Source organism: Panthera onca, chromosome X (assembly GCF_046562875.1).
Source record: "Panthera onca isolate mPanOnc1 chromosome X, mPanOnc1 haplotype 2, whole genome shotgun sequence".
Lineage (NCBI taxonomy): Eukaryota > Metazoa > Chordata > Mammalia > Carnivora > Felidae > Panthera > Panthera onca.
The window spans coordinates 68,868,966-68,884,372 of NC_138357.1; the positions used below are offsets into that span (position 1 = coordinate 68,868,966).

Below are 15,407 nucleotides of genomic sequence, written 5' to 3' on the forward strand. Positions count from 1 at the left end.
AAGAAGGCATAAGTCTGCCTGCTTCAGATTTCTATTATAAATAGTATGGTGGCCTAGAGGGGATAGAAGGATCTAGGGTATAAAGTATGAAACAAAAAACAACAGTGGTGATGAAGCCAGTTTGGAAACAGGTAAATTACAGTGAGCCTTTTAAGATCTCTCTAGCTGAAATAACCTTAAAACAGAGAAAAATATATATTTAATGACTAACATTATATATTTGAAATGTGCAGGTTGGACAGAATTTGGACTTGGAATGAAAAAATAAGAGGTTACATTCATGGATAACCAACAAGATAAGGCTGTTGTTGCCTCAGCCAATGGAGAAAACACTCTGATTAATGGGGTCAAAGAAAATGGTAAGAGAATTTATAGTATATACTATCTCTCCTAGTGGTCCTTTGGTGTTACTACACCAAATAGATTTTTAGTATCTACAAAGTTGGAGCAGGTTAAGTCTTTGAGATTGATATTAAGCCTTTGAGATTGATATTAATCCTAAATTTTATTCCACCAGATTTCTAACTGAGCTAGAAGGGTCTCCAAGAGCTATTTAATCCAACCACTGTGCTCTTGCAAATCATCTCTGTCAGATGAATAAGTTCCTCAAAATTCCTAGTGAATTAGGCTTGGAACATCTAGATTCAGAGGAGCTGCTAGAACAGAGGTCTGATTGATAGGACTAAGCATTATAGATTGAAACCATAAATATCCCATCTGAGCATTTTCCCACCCTGGAAGCCTTAACTTTCCAATTGATCAAGCAGTCCAATTATTTCTCTGTTTCTGAGGAGAGAGCTCTGTGTCTAAAGAACAAGCTGAATCTAAAGAAATACTATTTTTCACTTTCATGAATGTTCAATATAAAATCAGCGTTGTTCTTTAACTTTGTAGTTTCTAGTTCTAAAGCTAGAGAAGCTGAAACTTAGTTTATATAAGATCAAGTACCAGAAACTGATCTAGGGAAAGAGTGTTCTAATGAGTAGTGGTCTAAGACCTTTAACTTTATTTCTGTCATTTCTTTCCCTTTTCTCCAGATTCAGAGGACCAAGATGTGGCAATGAAGTCATTTGCAGCTCTAGAAGCTGCTGCACCAATCCAGCCTATACCAGTGGTTCAAAAAGATACCCTAATGTATCCCAGGGGTCTCCTGCCTCTGCCTTCTAAGAAACCCTGTATGCAGAGCCCCCCATCTCCTTTGGGCCTAATTGAAGCACCTGAGCATGCTGCTAATAGTGCTTCTGTGAATGCCATCTCCCTTACATCTGGTGTTACAAAAGGCCTGCATACATGGTCACTGCCCAGTGAATGTGAGAAAGCTCCATTTGCCATAATGGAGCCTGCAGGCATGTCAGCTCTGAATGGGGACTGCCTCATGCAGCCAAGTCGGACTTGTTTGGGCTGCTTCATGGAATCAAAGGATGCAGTAGATCCTGAGCCAGGGATCAGTCTGAAAGTTGGTGATCTAAATAAGGATTATGAAACCTGTGCAGTCTCTGATATAGGGATTCAGTGTATTAATGCTGGAGAAAGCATGAAATATGGAGAGCAGCTGCTTTCAGACCAGCTCCTAGGCTTCCCCCTGCACAAATCAAGGGCAGGGGAAAAACGAGAAGCTGAGAAATCTGACATCGACTTGGAGGATCCAGCTCAGAAAAGTTATTATGAGGCATTACTGTTAGACAAGTGTAATACAGAAGAGGCTTTGCTGGCAAATTCCAATCAAGATTGGGGTTACTTTGAGACTTTCATTAGTGAGAGTAAGATTGAACTGCTTGACCTCTGTTCCAAAAATGAGCTGTCTGTCAACTTATTCTCTGAAGAAGATGTGGATAACTACATGTTCGATGATGATGAGTCAACACTGGGCAGTGATGTCTGTTCCTTGAAAATTCGATATGAGTCCTTCCAGGACAATGTTCGAGACAAGACCACCCTTCTAATGCAGGAGGATGCCCAATTCAACTTTTTTCCCAGTGTCTTTACTACTTGCCCCAAACGGGAGTCTAAGAGTGGGGTTTTGAAGCAGAACAGCGATCTTTCCCAATTCAAGGTTCCTGATGTGAACATCATCTGGGGGGAGGAGGATAAAAACTTGGACAAGAAGAAAGGCAAAGAAGAGGGACAGGAAGACAAGGGTGTAGAGAAAAAAGATGAAAAGGATAATGGAGAAAAATCTGCCTTAAATAAACCATGCAGTGGGACTGAAGTAGGGCAATTTAAGAATCCAAAGCAGGGCCATCTTGCTAATTCCTTGGAGGCATCAGGGAATTTCAGTGATGACAGTTCCTTCATTGAGGTCTCTTATGATGTCATGGGGGAGATCAAGGACTGTAGCCGCTATATGGCTCGGGACACTAATTCTGGCAACTCCTTCTCCCAGCAGAACTATGGTCTACGAGCCAAGAGAAAAGTCAGGTACAGTGAAGATTATCTATATGACGTTGACTCACTAGAGGGTGAAAAAGTAAATGAGAGGAAGGAATGGTTGCCAGGTGGTTCCAAAGAGGAAGATGATGATGAATGGTGTCCCAAAAAGAGAAGAAAAGTAACCCGTAAGGAGCCCCCTGTTATTATCAAATATATCATCATCAATCGCTTTAAAGGTGAGAAGAACATGCTGGTGAAGTTGGGTAGGGTAGATTCCAGTGAGACAACAGTGAATTTGAGTGAAAATCAGCTCAACAAATATGCCAAGCTTGCCCCCTTGAAGGGCTTCTGGCAAAAGAAGAAAAAACAGAGAAATAGCAACATTGACTCCAACAAGACACCCTTATGCCAAAAACAAAACTTTGAACCAGGTAGCTTTGAAGCGTCATTCCTGCCACCTGCTCGCAAACGAAAATCTAAACTTGGCAACAGGCACAGGATTCAAAGAATCCCATCTGTGGAAACTTCAGTAAGTGGTAAGCAAATTTCATTCTGCAGTGATCAGAGGCAAGCTTGTACTCGTAAAGAAGATGGAGCCATGAAAGGTACACTAAAGTCAGCACCTCTGGCTGTCCCCAGCTGTGCAAATGGATCACATCTAAATGACATTACAGGCCCTGACTCAGTGAAAGTCAAAGCCCAAGATGCAGGATTTAAGGGGCCAGAGAGGAAAGTGCTCAACAAAATCAAATTTAAAAGTGAAGCCAGGTTAAAATCCAAGAAAATCAAAGCTGGTCAAGAAAGCAAGTCAGTTGTTCAAATGAGCCCTCTTTTGGAAGATCAATCATCTACACCTAATTTAAAGAATGAAGCTACCCCTGGGACTTTAAACAGTTCTCATCTATCTGAATTTCATGAGGCAAAGGTTGCCAAGAATTCTACTTTCTTACCAACCACCTGCTCTTCTGAAATGCCTCTATCATCTGCTAATGTTGCCACCAATATACCTGTTATCCCTGGAGGGTATCTGCAGACATTGTTAGATGCTTCTGACTTGTCAAATAATACTGGTATATCATACTTTGCTCACCATTCTCCAGAGCAAAATGAAAGCAGCCTCACTCAAACAGAAAAATCATTTGTGCCTCTTCAGCCTGCCCAGGACTGTGTGCTTTCCTCACCCTCTGAGTCTGAGCTACAGCAGTCATCCCAAAACTTCAAAATGGAATCAAACAACTATGGAAATGTGTGGCCCAACAAACCTACTTCTGGCCCCCAGGAATTCATGGCTGAAGTCTCAAGGGAGATAGCTCCAACACAATCTAATGAATTTGGAGTCTCCCAAGTACTCTCCATGGAAAATAACCTCACATCTACAACATACAATCGAATCTGCCTCAGTAGTGGTGGCAGTAATTGCAACAAGGTCCTATATGCCTCTGTGCAAGACACTCAGCTCCCATCTGATGACTCTTATCAATTATGTCACTTTAATAATGGAGAGATATGCTTTCCTTTCCAGCAGGGCCAAGCCAATATGGATGATGATCGGCTCTTTAGCTTTGATTCAATGGCCCAACTCTCTGTCAACTCAAGCAATTATTGTTCCTTAAGCTTGAAGTCCTGTGAAAAGGATGGTGATGATGATATTACTGATGACTTCCTGGCCCATTGCAGCCCCAAGCTGGTTATCCAGCAGAGCATTGATGAGATAACACCATTAAAGGAGTCCACTGACCTCCTGGATATCTCCAACTTCACTCCTGACAAATTCCGCCACTCTTCTCTTTCAGAAGTGTCCCCACCTGACACCCCCAGTCTTTCCCCTCAAATTACCAGATGTGAGAGTATTAAGACACTGGGAACACTGAAGGGGTTTCAAGAGGGTGTCCCAGGACCATTGGGCAACATGGAGAAAATCAAGTGGGACTGCAGTACCCTTTCACGGCAGGTCCAAGTGGATGATGGATTTACTTTAAATAACCATCAGTTTCAGTTCCATATGTTCAATGATGAGGATTCTGTCAGTCTTCTCCAAAAAACCCCTTGCTTATCAGCATTTAATGATCCATCTGGTCAAATGAGTACTAACAACAAAGTGTCAAAATCAAGAAAGAAAAGTTCACCAGGCAAGAGTGGGGCTCTGAACCAAAGCTCTTCTCAGAAAAACACCAGGAAAAAATCTCTCAAAGCCAACAACAAAGGAATTGAAAAGCCACCTGGCAAAACCTCCCGCCAGGCCCCTAAGTCAACAAAGAAAGGGAAATACATGGCTGCAATCAATGGAGAGAAAATGCAAGTTGGCATTGGCCGTGGAGGAGGCCAAATCAACAACATATCCTCCACAGGAAAGACATTGACCGAATGTATCCAACACGGTGGCCCTGTGGCCTCTATGAAGATGCCAACTCAAAAGGGACTTTCTGGAGATTGGGCTCTGGGGAAGGAGAGTAACCCAGGATGGAGCGACATGAACATGAGCACGAACACCAATAGCCTCCTTGATGACGACCAACGGGAATTTCAAGAGCCTTCCTATATCTTGTCTAACATTGCCTCTGGTATGGCAGATGTGCAGAGGTTCATGATGGCCTCCATAGAGCCCCTTTGGGAACCCATGGAACACCATGGAGACCCCAACATATTCTACTCCCCTGAGTCCAATAGTCTAAAATTAAAAACCCTTAAAATATTGGCTGGGACACCACAGGAATCTAAGAAAAAGGTCAACAGTGGGTCCCCAGGAGGCACTAAGAATCACAGGTCCATAAAGGGTGTGAGTAAAAGCAATGGAAAAGCAGCAATAGGTGATCCTGGTCGTGCAAACATGCATGGTTATGAGGACTCTCGCTCTGCCTTCTTTGATAAAAAGTGTAATAACCTGAGCACTTTAGGCAATAATGGACCGACACACAAAAAGTTATATCGTCACAAATCCAGCTCTAAGGCCCTGAGAGATGAGAAGTGTAAGGGAAAGTGCGTGGAGCGAGAACAGGTCCACAAGGATGAGGCTGGGACAGCTTCTTTTGAAAAACTGAGGTAATACTGCACCAAAATGACTGAGATGATGTACCCTTAGCTTTCCTACTACCTGCTAAGCCCACAGTCCCTCATTTTTTCCCTCTTGAAAGCAAAAGTTTGCATGAAAGAAACTGTCACATTCCCTTCTTTTTCAAATTAAAAAGAAAAAAAGTGCATGAAAATCCCTATACCTTTAAGCCACACAAAAGATTGGGCAATTTTGTTGTGGCTTAGCTAGGGATAAACTCTAACAAGTCTACTTTTTCTGCTATTCTGCATTGGTTTTTACTAATTGAGAAAATAGAACTAAAATATGCTCTTGAGTGATTTTGGGAAGGGAAGGGCTTTGCAGTAAAAAAAAAAAAAGTTTTGAACAACAGAATCAAAAAGTCATATAGACAAAAGGCCACGATCATTTAAGCAAAAAGAGCATAATTTGGGGGGAAAAACAGTCTCATTGTGTGGCAATTAGGAGTGCTTTCTAGTGCCCCCTGCTATTTGTATCTATCTATCTCTGCATTATACAGCATTTAGTATGATGTAAACAAATTTAGATGGTATGATCCCTTTGTGGGACATACACTAAAGCTAACTAAGGTGGCATAAATTGTTTGGTTTTTCTGCAGGGATTCCGACTACAATCTCCTAAAAGCAGAAACAGCATTTTGGGTTTTACCTGTGTTTGAAGAAGAAACTCACATTTTCCAGAAAGACATTTGATGTTTGTGTTTTATTTCTTTCAAAATATGCCTTGTGGTATGTATGTTGACATGTAAGTGCTTAAAGAAGAGATTTTTGAAGTGTGGGAATAAGTATTTGGAAGCAAACTTTAATCTGATGTTCTATGTAAAAGACTTCAAAAAGTCATACAGTTGCACAAGTAGTTTATGCACTATTTACCCAAGGGAAAAAAAAAAGGAAAACATTGTGCCAAACTACAAACAAGTGACTGTATTGTATATATTTTTACTTCTATATCAACATTTGTTTGTATTTGGGGAGCTTGTCCCTCTTGATTTACTAGAAACATTCCAGTGATTCTTGCTATTAACCACCCCCACTTATGTGGATAGCACCTATAGATCACAGTGGAAAAGATGTTGTGTTACACAATTTACCAAAACTTAAAGGATACTGTTTGAAATGTGCCAAATTTTCTTACCTCATCTCACAGATTCACCCCACAGCTTAAATCTCATTAATAAATTTAAATATATATATATATATATATATATATATATATATATATATATGCACATATATTATTTTGAAATTTTAAACTCTACTGTCCTGTGTGGAAACATGAGCAATTAAATAAGGCACAATAAAGTTTTGTTTGTTCCATCGTCTAATGGTTAAATTGTTGGAAAAGTCTGGAAGTCATAACAGCTAAGTCCATCAGGGACCTAATATATGCATTTACAGAACCTTTTACAAGGAAACAAAACAGCTGCTTTAAAGTTTGTTTTCTAAAAGCAAAATCTGTAGCTGAAAATTATTTAAAGTGCAAAGTTATATTGCTGATACTTTATATCTCAGTTTTATATATTTTATAATAGTCTGGGATAAATTATAAAATAGCTATAAAATCAACACTAATGATAAATGAAGTACATAGATTGCTTTTATTTAAGTACTTTCATAAATGTTCATAAATGTGCACTCATATCAAGGCTTTAGTGTTCTTTAAGTGTTTAATCTTGCAATGCCAATGTCATTTAAAGAAAATGTTAAGGCATCTCAGTTCAACTCCTATGAGTTACGTACATATATTAGATAAGCTGAGCAATTTGTGGTAACAACTAATCAGGGCCATATATACTGAGTCTGAGGGGGACTAGTATTTGATGCCAAACACTAAACTTAAATTTCAATTTTTTATATAAATTTTTGAAATCACATTTTTATTTAGCCCTTCCCCCTTTTGTCTTTAATTTCACAGCTCCAACATCCCTCAAGACTAGCTTTTTCTTCCCCTTTATTCACCACTTGACTTCTAACATTTGATCTATTTTCCTTGCACAGTTGAAGGCCTATGTGTCTGATGACTGATGCATTATGGCACAGATGAGATAATGGATGTAAAAGCGCTTTGTAGATCGTAAAGTGCTATACAGATATAGAGGATTAATATTATTAATGTTGTTGGTTGTTGTTGTTGTTACTCTTACTATTCTTACTAATACTGTTAACTAACCTATTATCTTGTGAATATATAGGCTGTGGGTGGGAGGGTGGAGAATAAGTGGGTGGGGGAAAGGGAGATTTAAAAAAAAAACAAAGGAAGATGTTTCAAAAGGAAACATTTAAGCAAAATATAAACCTACCTAGTCATTGCCACATATTCACAAACAGAGAAGCAACATTTGAAAGTAGTCAGAGAGAAACGGAAGGAAGCCTGTCACTTATATAAGTATACACACTTCCCAGTCCTTGATTCCTTTCACCAGCCTGCTCTACTACTTATAGCTAGGTAGTAAAATGAACAAGCCTGTGTTCTTGATGGTGTGATTGTGTGTGTCTATGGGGATGAGTGGGTGAGGAGCATTTTGTGAGGCTGCTTCAGGCCTGTTCCTAGGTTTTGATGCTCTGTGTGCAGTGAGTCTTAGACAATTACTTAGTGGAAAGGCACCAGATGAAACATGTCTCCTACTCTACAGCTGCCATCCAGAAGGGAAAATAATCAAACTGGAACACTTTCTTCTATTTCTCCACTCTGATAGCTAGCTGTTTATACTTAATGCTATGGCTGGTTCCTAGGAACTAGTTTTTGTTTTGTATTTGTTTTTGTTTTTGTTTGTTCTGCTTTGCCGCTAAATTTTGGTTTGGAATCTCTATCTGTATTATGATTCCCCAAGACTCCAGACCTCAAAATCACTTACAGGAATGGAGTGCTCTCCTCTCTATGTAACCAAAAGGTGGCAATTAAAGAAGAAATAAATAAAATGTTCCATGGGTACAATGTGTTTATAAAATAAATATGGGAACAGTTGTCCCAGTTTTTCTCAGTATCAGTTCAGCTTTGGAAAATGGGGTAGGGGTGGGATAGAAGGACAGCCTGAAATTTTGGAAAGAGTTTCCTTGTCATAACTTGCTATTATGAGTCCTTTGGAATGGATACTCTTTTAGTTGCTCCTATGGAGCCCATTAGGGGCCAATTCTAGGGCATGGTTCATCCCTTTCTCTGAAGAGAATTGACATTTTAAAGTACCGTTTTTACTGACTGAAGAGAACTGACATTTTAAAGTACCATTTTTAATGGCCTACAGTGCATTATATGTTTTTAACACATATATTAGTGACTTGTAATCAATCATTTTGTACTAACACATAACAAGAAACTGAGTTTGATTAATGAGCAATAGGACAAAGCAGAAGATGCTTATTCTCTTAATTTCACTTAATATCCTCTCAGTACATTATGTGCTGAGCTCTTCAGTTTTTATGGCTTTTTTGGTCCTGTCACTGCTCACAATTTTTTTTTCTTCCTGTCACAACATAGTAGGCCTGAATTTTGGAGATCCCTTATTCGACCATCTGCCTTAGTGGAGTGAGGACCACTGAAACAAAAATAGTGTCTTGCCGTCACTGATAATTCAAGTCAGATGTATGAAATTTTCCTTGGTCTGAAATTCCTGATTGTCACTTCCTTCTAGACTCTCCTCTCTGGTTCTTATTACTGCCTCCTCAACATAATCCTATTTAATCTTTACTTTCCTGGAAATGGTATTCTCCATTATTCTTTCTATCTAATTTCAGTCCTTGGTCTTAGAATTTTTCTTATTTTATAATCTTATATTCCACCTACCGAAAGTGTCAGAGTTTAAGAACCTTAGCCAGGCTACTTCTGGAATTTCAGAGGGCAGTCTTCTCAATCTTAATACCTTTAATTGTCTTGACCACTTTCAAATCTAATTTTAAATACACACACACACACACACACACACACACACACACACACACACATAGACGTAATTATATCACATGACTGAGGAAAGTTGGAAATGCCTTTTCCTTGAAGGTAAAAATCTCTCTGATCCCCTTTCAGTCCTGGTTAGGTGCTAGACTATGTGGAGCAGGGTGCTGAAACAGTAGCCTTGACCAAGATTCTTCGAGACTTTGGGGGTTATGTTTGGGCTGTGATAACTTGCTTAAACCAGTGGCCTCTCCAGCGTCTCATATACCAGCTTCCTCACATATGCTGCTTCCTCTCAGCTTTCTCTTCTGACTTCTTGTTATTCTGTGCAATTATGTGTTAAGGCCTTACCTTATCCTAAATCTTTTCAAACCTCCTGCACTACCTTGATCATCACTTCTTTAGCCATCTCCCTGAAGTCTTTGGTGCTAGGTGGGCTTTTGTGACAACTTTCACCTTCTCTGACCTTTTTCCTTGCTGAGAAGCATCTGTATGTGTGCAGGGGGGAGGGAGGGGAAGGGAGGGGATTAAGCATGTGTGTAAGAGAGAGAAGCATAAAGGATGCTTCAAAAGCTGTAAACAGCTCTGGATAGCACCCTATGTCCTGTTATGTGAGGTTTTGCAGTTCTAGTGAATTTCTGTTTTACTGGGTCCTAATGAGCATTTACTCCCTAAAGGAGAAAGACCACATTCAAGGACCTCTTAACCAAGCTTGCTCTTACCAAGCTGAGTCAGTCTGATGCAGATCTGCCATATCTTCAATTTACAGATGCTCTCAGAACAGTTCCAAGAATTGAAGAGAGCTGAGTTTCTTCCCCAAAGAGGAGAATGGAGCACTAGCTAGTCCTAACTAGTGCTATAACTGTGTTTGTTTTCTCCCGGATTTTTAAGAAGTTATCTAATTACAGGTGATTTTTTTATTTAGGATTTTTCAATGATTGCTTATTATAGGAATATGTCCTTTTTATGAAATAAAACTAATATGAGATTTACTTTCCAATCATAAAATTCACGAAGCCCACCATTATGTTTAGAAGGTTTAGTACCAAAATAAAACACTTTAGTAACTAGGGATAAATAAGGATCTTGTCAACACAATGTAGGCCAGGAATTTTTGTATAAGTTTCTCAAGGACCCAAATAAAGAAGAAACAATTTTAGCTGGACTGTTTAACTTGGGAAACACTGTCATCAACTTGAAGGTCCTCAGCCAGCATGGGATTATTTTGATGGCAGTACACAGGCTACCCTGTAAGGTACATTTTACTCAGAGCATTAAACAGTAGCTACATTCATGAAACAGAGTTCCCATTGCAGCTATGTGATACTTGAGATGTACTCTTGGTTTCAGAATCATAACTAAGAGATGAAACATTGGAGAAGGACAATGTAAAAGAAAGAGGCTTAGTACAAAGCTTACGGTGTGAATGAGGCTTTAAAAATCAGTATCTGGGTAAATAAAAAAGAAACACTCAATATGAAATGGAAAGAATGTCTATCCATCTGTCAGGCTCTGGTTTCTGAGTGTTCAACATCCTCTTCAAAAGGAAGAAAGGTATTTAAATCATTCTGCCTCTTTCAGAGAAACCTGGTTTTACAGTACAAAAGGAAAGGCCTAGAATGAAAACTAGAAGAGGCCTTTTGTTTTTTACTCCCAGTGAGGAGGGTAGAAAGCTTAAAATGCTCTACTGGGATACCTGTAGCACTGACTAGAGTTTGCTGCCTACAGAGTTTTGAATGTACTAGTCCTTAATTTAATTTCCATAAAACTTAATGCACCTCTTTAGTAAATTACTGATTTATGGTGCTAAAGAAACTATTGTCTCCATTTTCTCCTCTCCCAAGCCCTTTAAACATTTAAGAAAATTTAAAATAAATATGTTAGAGGCCCTTTTTATGAATGTAACCTAAGTTTTTGTTTGACATATGACACTGCAACTTTAAAATGTTAGGAAATTGTTTGCCTTTTTTTCTTTCAGAGTTAAGCTTTATAAATAATCTGTAGAGTCAATTGAGGTATAAAGCTTAAGGATCACTCTTAAGACGCCTACAAAATCTTGTATATTTTTAAGTGTGCCAATTTGTAACATATTTTGTAAGTGTATATTTTTCTTAGAAAAGTGCTGTGAAGTGTCTGTATGTGAGAGTTTTCCTTTTTCTGCACCACTGGGTGCTAATAAAAGGATATTTACTTCAAAGTTTCTGGTTTTAGAAACCATAATACAAAGAAAAAATACACTTTTGTTGGGAATTTTGTAACACAAAACATGTTGTGAAAGAGTATAGTGATCTTGTGCAAATGAAAATGAACATTTGTGAGCTTCTTGCTGTTTTATAGATTTTCTTGTAAATTATTCTTGTAACACCTCTGGTTTTGTTGTTCTTGTTGCAAAGGTTTTAAATATTTGTGACTGAGTGTATGGTGAAACTGTCATAATGTACCTAGCTGAGTTTTGTTATTGTTTATGGAATAAATAAAAAGAAAAGTTTAAAAAATACTGCTTTGGAATCGTATGTAATAGAAATCAAACCATTTCTAAATAAATTCTATGTCCCAAATAAAAAGTTCTTCATTGCCTAGAAATTGATGGAGCTAGAGAGTATTATGCTAAGTAAGTCCATCAAAGACATATACCATATGATTTCACTCATATGTGGAATTTAAGAAACAAAACAAATGAACAAAAGGGGAAAAGAGAGAGAGGCAAACCAAGAAACGGACTCTTAACTATAGAGAACAAACTGATGGTTACCAGAGGTTAGGTGGGTGGGGAGATGGGTTAAATAGGTGATGGGGATTAAGGAGCACACTTGTGATGAACACCGGGTGATGTATGGAAGTATTGAATCACTGTATTGTACACCTGAAACTAATATTACACTGTATGTTAAATAACTGGAATTTAAATAAAAACTTTAAAAAAAGTTCTTTGTTGTCTAGAGCAGTGTTTCTCAAACTATCCGTGGTGAAGGACCAATTTTTTTTTCTCCATCCATCACAGACTGATACTAGTATAAAACAAAATAGGAATAAATTTCTTTAAAATTGAAATGGAGAAAAAGATATACAAAATAAAAACTCTAATGTGTTTGATTCAAAATTTAAAATTACATTTCAAAGCAAACATAACAGGGAAAATTGCAAAGACTTAGTACCCTATTTGAGACAAGTCCACTGATCATGTCAAACAGGCATAGAAAGCTCTAACCATGCTTTGAGTAACACTTTGAGTAGGAGCAACAGCATTACTATCATCTGGAAACTTGTTAGGAATGCTGTATTCCAAGTCCTACACCAATTCTACTGAATCAGAATCTGAACTTTAACAAGATTCCTAGATGATTTATATACATGTTAAGGTTTGAGAAACACTGGGCTAGAGATTTTTGCAGGAGATTCTTCTGCCCTCAAATTGGGGAATCATTTTCTAGTGTGTCCTGCCTTCAAAGACCTTAGAAAAATTGGTGTCCTTGTTTTGCGGTCCAGATGGATTCTTTAGAGATGTAGTCCTCTCAAAGTGTTAAAGCTGTTTATTGAAAATAATAAATGCTAATTTTCTTGGCACCCCAAAAATTTCAGATTTTCTATAATTCCCTACAATTCCTATGTCATTTTACTTACCACACATCCAAAGACCCTGTCTCCTTTAATCAGGACTTCCTCAAGCTCTATACCCACTGTGCTCAGTATTTTAATATTGGCTGTGTCTAGAAAAACTAGACTTTGCTCCCAAGTGCCCAGATCATGTGATCCACCCATCAGAGCCTGGAGCCCTGACTAACCATAGGAAGGCCATTGTGGCACACACAACTCAAGAGCCACTTCTTGGTTTTAAATATCACTATTCAAAGAAATTGAAAAATGTGTATGAGAGAATAACCCTCTATTCTCACTGGATGATCTCATTCACTTCTACCACTTCAACTACCTCCTAGATTTTTACAAATCTCTCCTGAGTTCCTAGCCTATATTTCCAGCTATAGGCTGGCTGTCGCCACTTGGACATTCTACGAATTCCTCAGACTTACCTATTCAAGATAGTTTCATAAACCTTTTACCCTCTGAGTATGCTTTAGCTCAGTGAATTATGCTGCCATTCATCCAGTGACCCAAGCCAGAGAGCAAGGTTCACCAGCGACTCCTTTATCTCCCATCCTCACATTCAATTGGTTACTCTTAATTCTCCTGCCTTTCTATCCCCAGTGGCACTGCCTTAATTTAACCTTCATGGTATTTCACCTGGATTATTGCAAAATTGTCTTAATTCAGTGATTACCAGACTTAGATTTCATACCTGGACATTTTCAAGTAAGGAGAAAAAAATGGAGTCTCTACAGAGCTGCCAACTTTTTATTTTGTTCAATAAAGTCACTTTTAAATCTATGAAAAACTATTATCAATTCATAGAAGATCATTTTAATACCAAAATACAATGAGGCAGTGCTTTATTAAATATACACTACGTTCTCTTTTTCTCTTCATCATGGACCATAAGAGACTGAAACCAATCTCTCAACCCCTTACTTTAAAGAGTAAAAAGAGGGGCGCCTGGGTGGCGCAGTCGGTTAAGCGTCTGACTTCAGCCAGGTCACGATCTCACGGTCCGTGAGTTCGAGCCCCGCGTCAGGCTCTGGGCTGATGGCTCAGAGCCTGGAGCCTGTTTCCGATTCTGTGTCTCCCTCTCTCTCTGTCCCTCCCCCGTTCATGCTCTGTCTCTCTCTGTCCCACAAATAAATAAAAAAACGTTGAAAAAAAAAATTTAAAGAGTAAAAAGAAATTTTGAGTTTCAGTGCTAAAGGAGTGGGGGAGGATAAAGAATGAGGGGCAGAACAGTTAAAGCCCCCAGAATTGGACCCCTCTAATGTTGTGAAGCTTTATTTTTCCCAATTTCAATGAATTCCTTATGTGATGAAGATTAAAAGTGTATATTCTTCACTCTGTGCATGATTCAAAAGTGTATTCCGGTGAACATGGCCCTAGAGAAAGATTTTTCTTGAACTAAACTAAAATAGCAGGGTTGGAGTAGTTGAGTGGTTCCATTTTTTTCCCAGTAGGTTTACATCCCTTTTTTTCTTTTTTGGCCAAAGTTGAGAAAGTACCAGGACTTAGGGGGAAGAGGGTAGGTCCTTTGACTAAAGACATTTGATCTGGGGTGCCTGGGTGGCTCAGTCAGTTAAGCATCTGACTCTTGATTTCAGCTCATGTCATGATTGATTTCAGTCAGTTATGGTCCACTCATGGTTTGTGAGTTCGAACTCAGCGTTGGGCTCTGTGCTGGCAGTGCAGAGCCTGCTTGAGATTCTCTCTCCCTCTCTCTCTACCCTTCCCTGCTTGCTCTCTCTCTCAAAATAAATAAATAAATTTTTAAAAAATTTAAAGACACTTGATCTGTCTTGGAGTTGAGCTTTTGATGGACTTAGTTTAGGGGAGGAGTGATTATGACACTGTTTTAATACAGTATTCTATTTAAAGTACTTGGATTTGTGGTTATTAAACTTTTCAGGATACATACCACTTGGATAATCTAATGAAATCAATGGGCCTTTGCCTCAGGAAAATTAACATACTCAAATTTTTTCATAAAATTTCCAAGGACTCGCAGATTAGGAATTTCTCTATGAAGAGCATCAATTTCCCAAAACGTCATCCCCACCTTATAATGGGGTTTCTTAGTATATCTCCTCTTCTCCACTGACCCCAGATAATATTATCATTTATTTATTGCCTACTATTTGCCAGGCATTTCACATGAATTATAATTTCCCACAACAAACCTGCAAGAGAGGTAACTTTCCTATTCTACATTTAAGTAAATTGGGACACAGACAGGTGAAATAAACTTTCTCAGGATACCCAACAGTTCTCAAAGATCTTCGCTACAGCTGACCTCCATGCTTGCCCCATCACAAGCCCATGCCTCCAACTCAAGACATTTATTTCTAGCATAAACAATGTTGTCTATAACACTTCAAAAATATGATGATAAGTTTCAATAAATGAATATTTTTTACTCAATAAATATTTGACTCTGTATCAGGTATTGCGCTAGATGCTAAGAAAACAATAAATAAATAAATGTAAAGCACATGACTTTCCTTTT

The 15,407-nt window shown here is 38.5% G+C and overlaps 1 protein-coding gene across 1 annotated transcript in view; it reads left to right on the plus strand.

Moving 5' to 3' along the window:
* NEXMIF (neurite extension and migration factor) overlaps positions 1–6,567 on the plus strand; it is a 160,670-nt gene extending 154,103 nt beyond the window's left edge. Inside the window, exons 2-4 of the mRNA XM_081794401.1 lie at positions 234–359; positions 1,038–5,409; positions 6,018–6,567. Of these exons, the coding sequence (XP_081650527.1) occupies positions 281–359; positions 1,038–5,409; positions 6,018–6,111 (4,545 nt within the window). The 5' untranslated portion in view covers positions 234–280 and the 3' untranslated portion in view covers positions 6,112–6,567. The remainder of the gene's footprint in view (positions 1–233; positions 360–1,037; positions 5,410–6,017) is intronic.
* Positions 6,568–15,407: the final 8,840 nt, after the last annotated feature.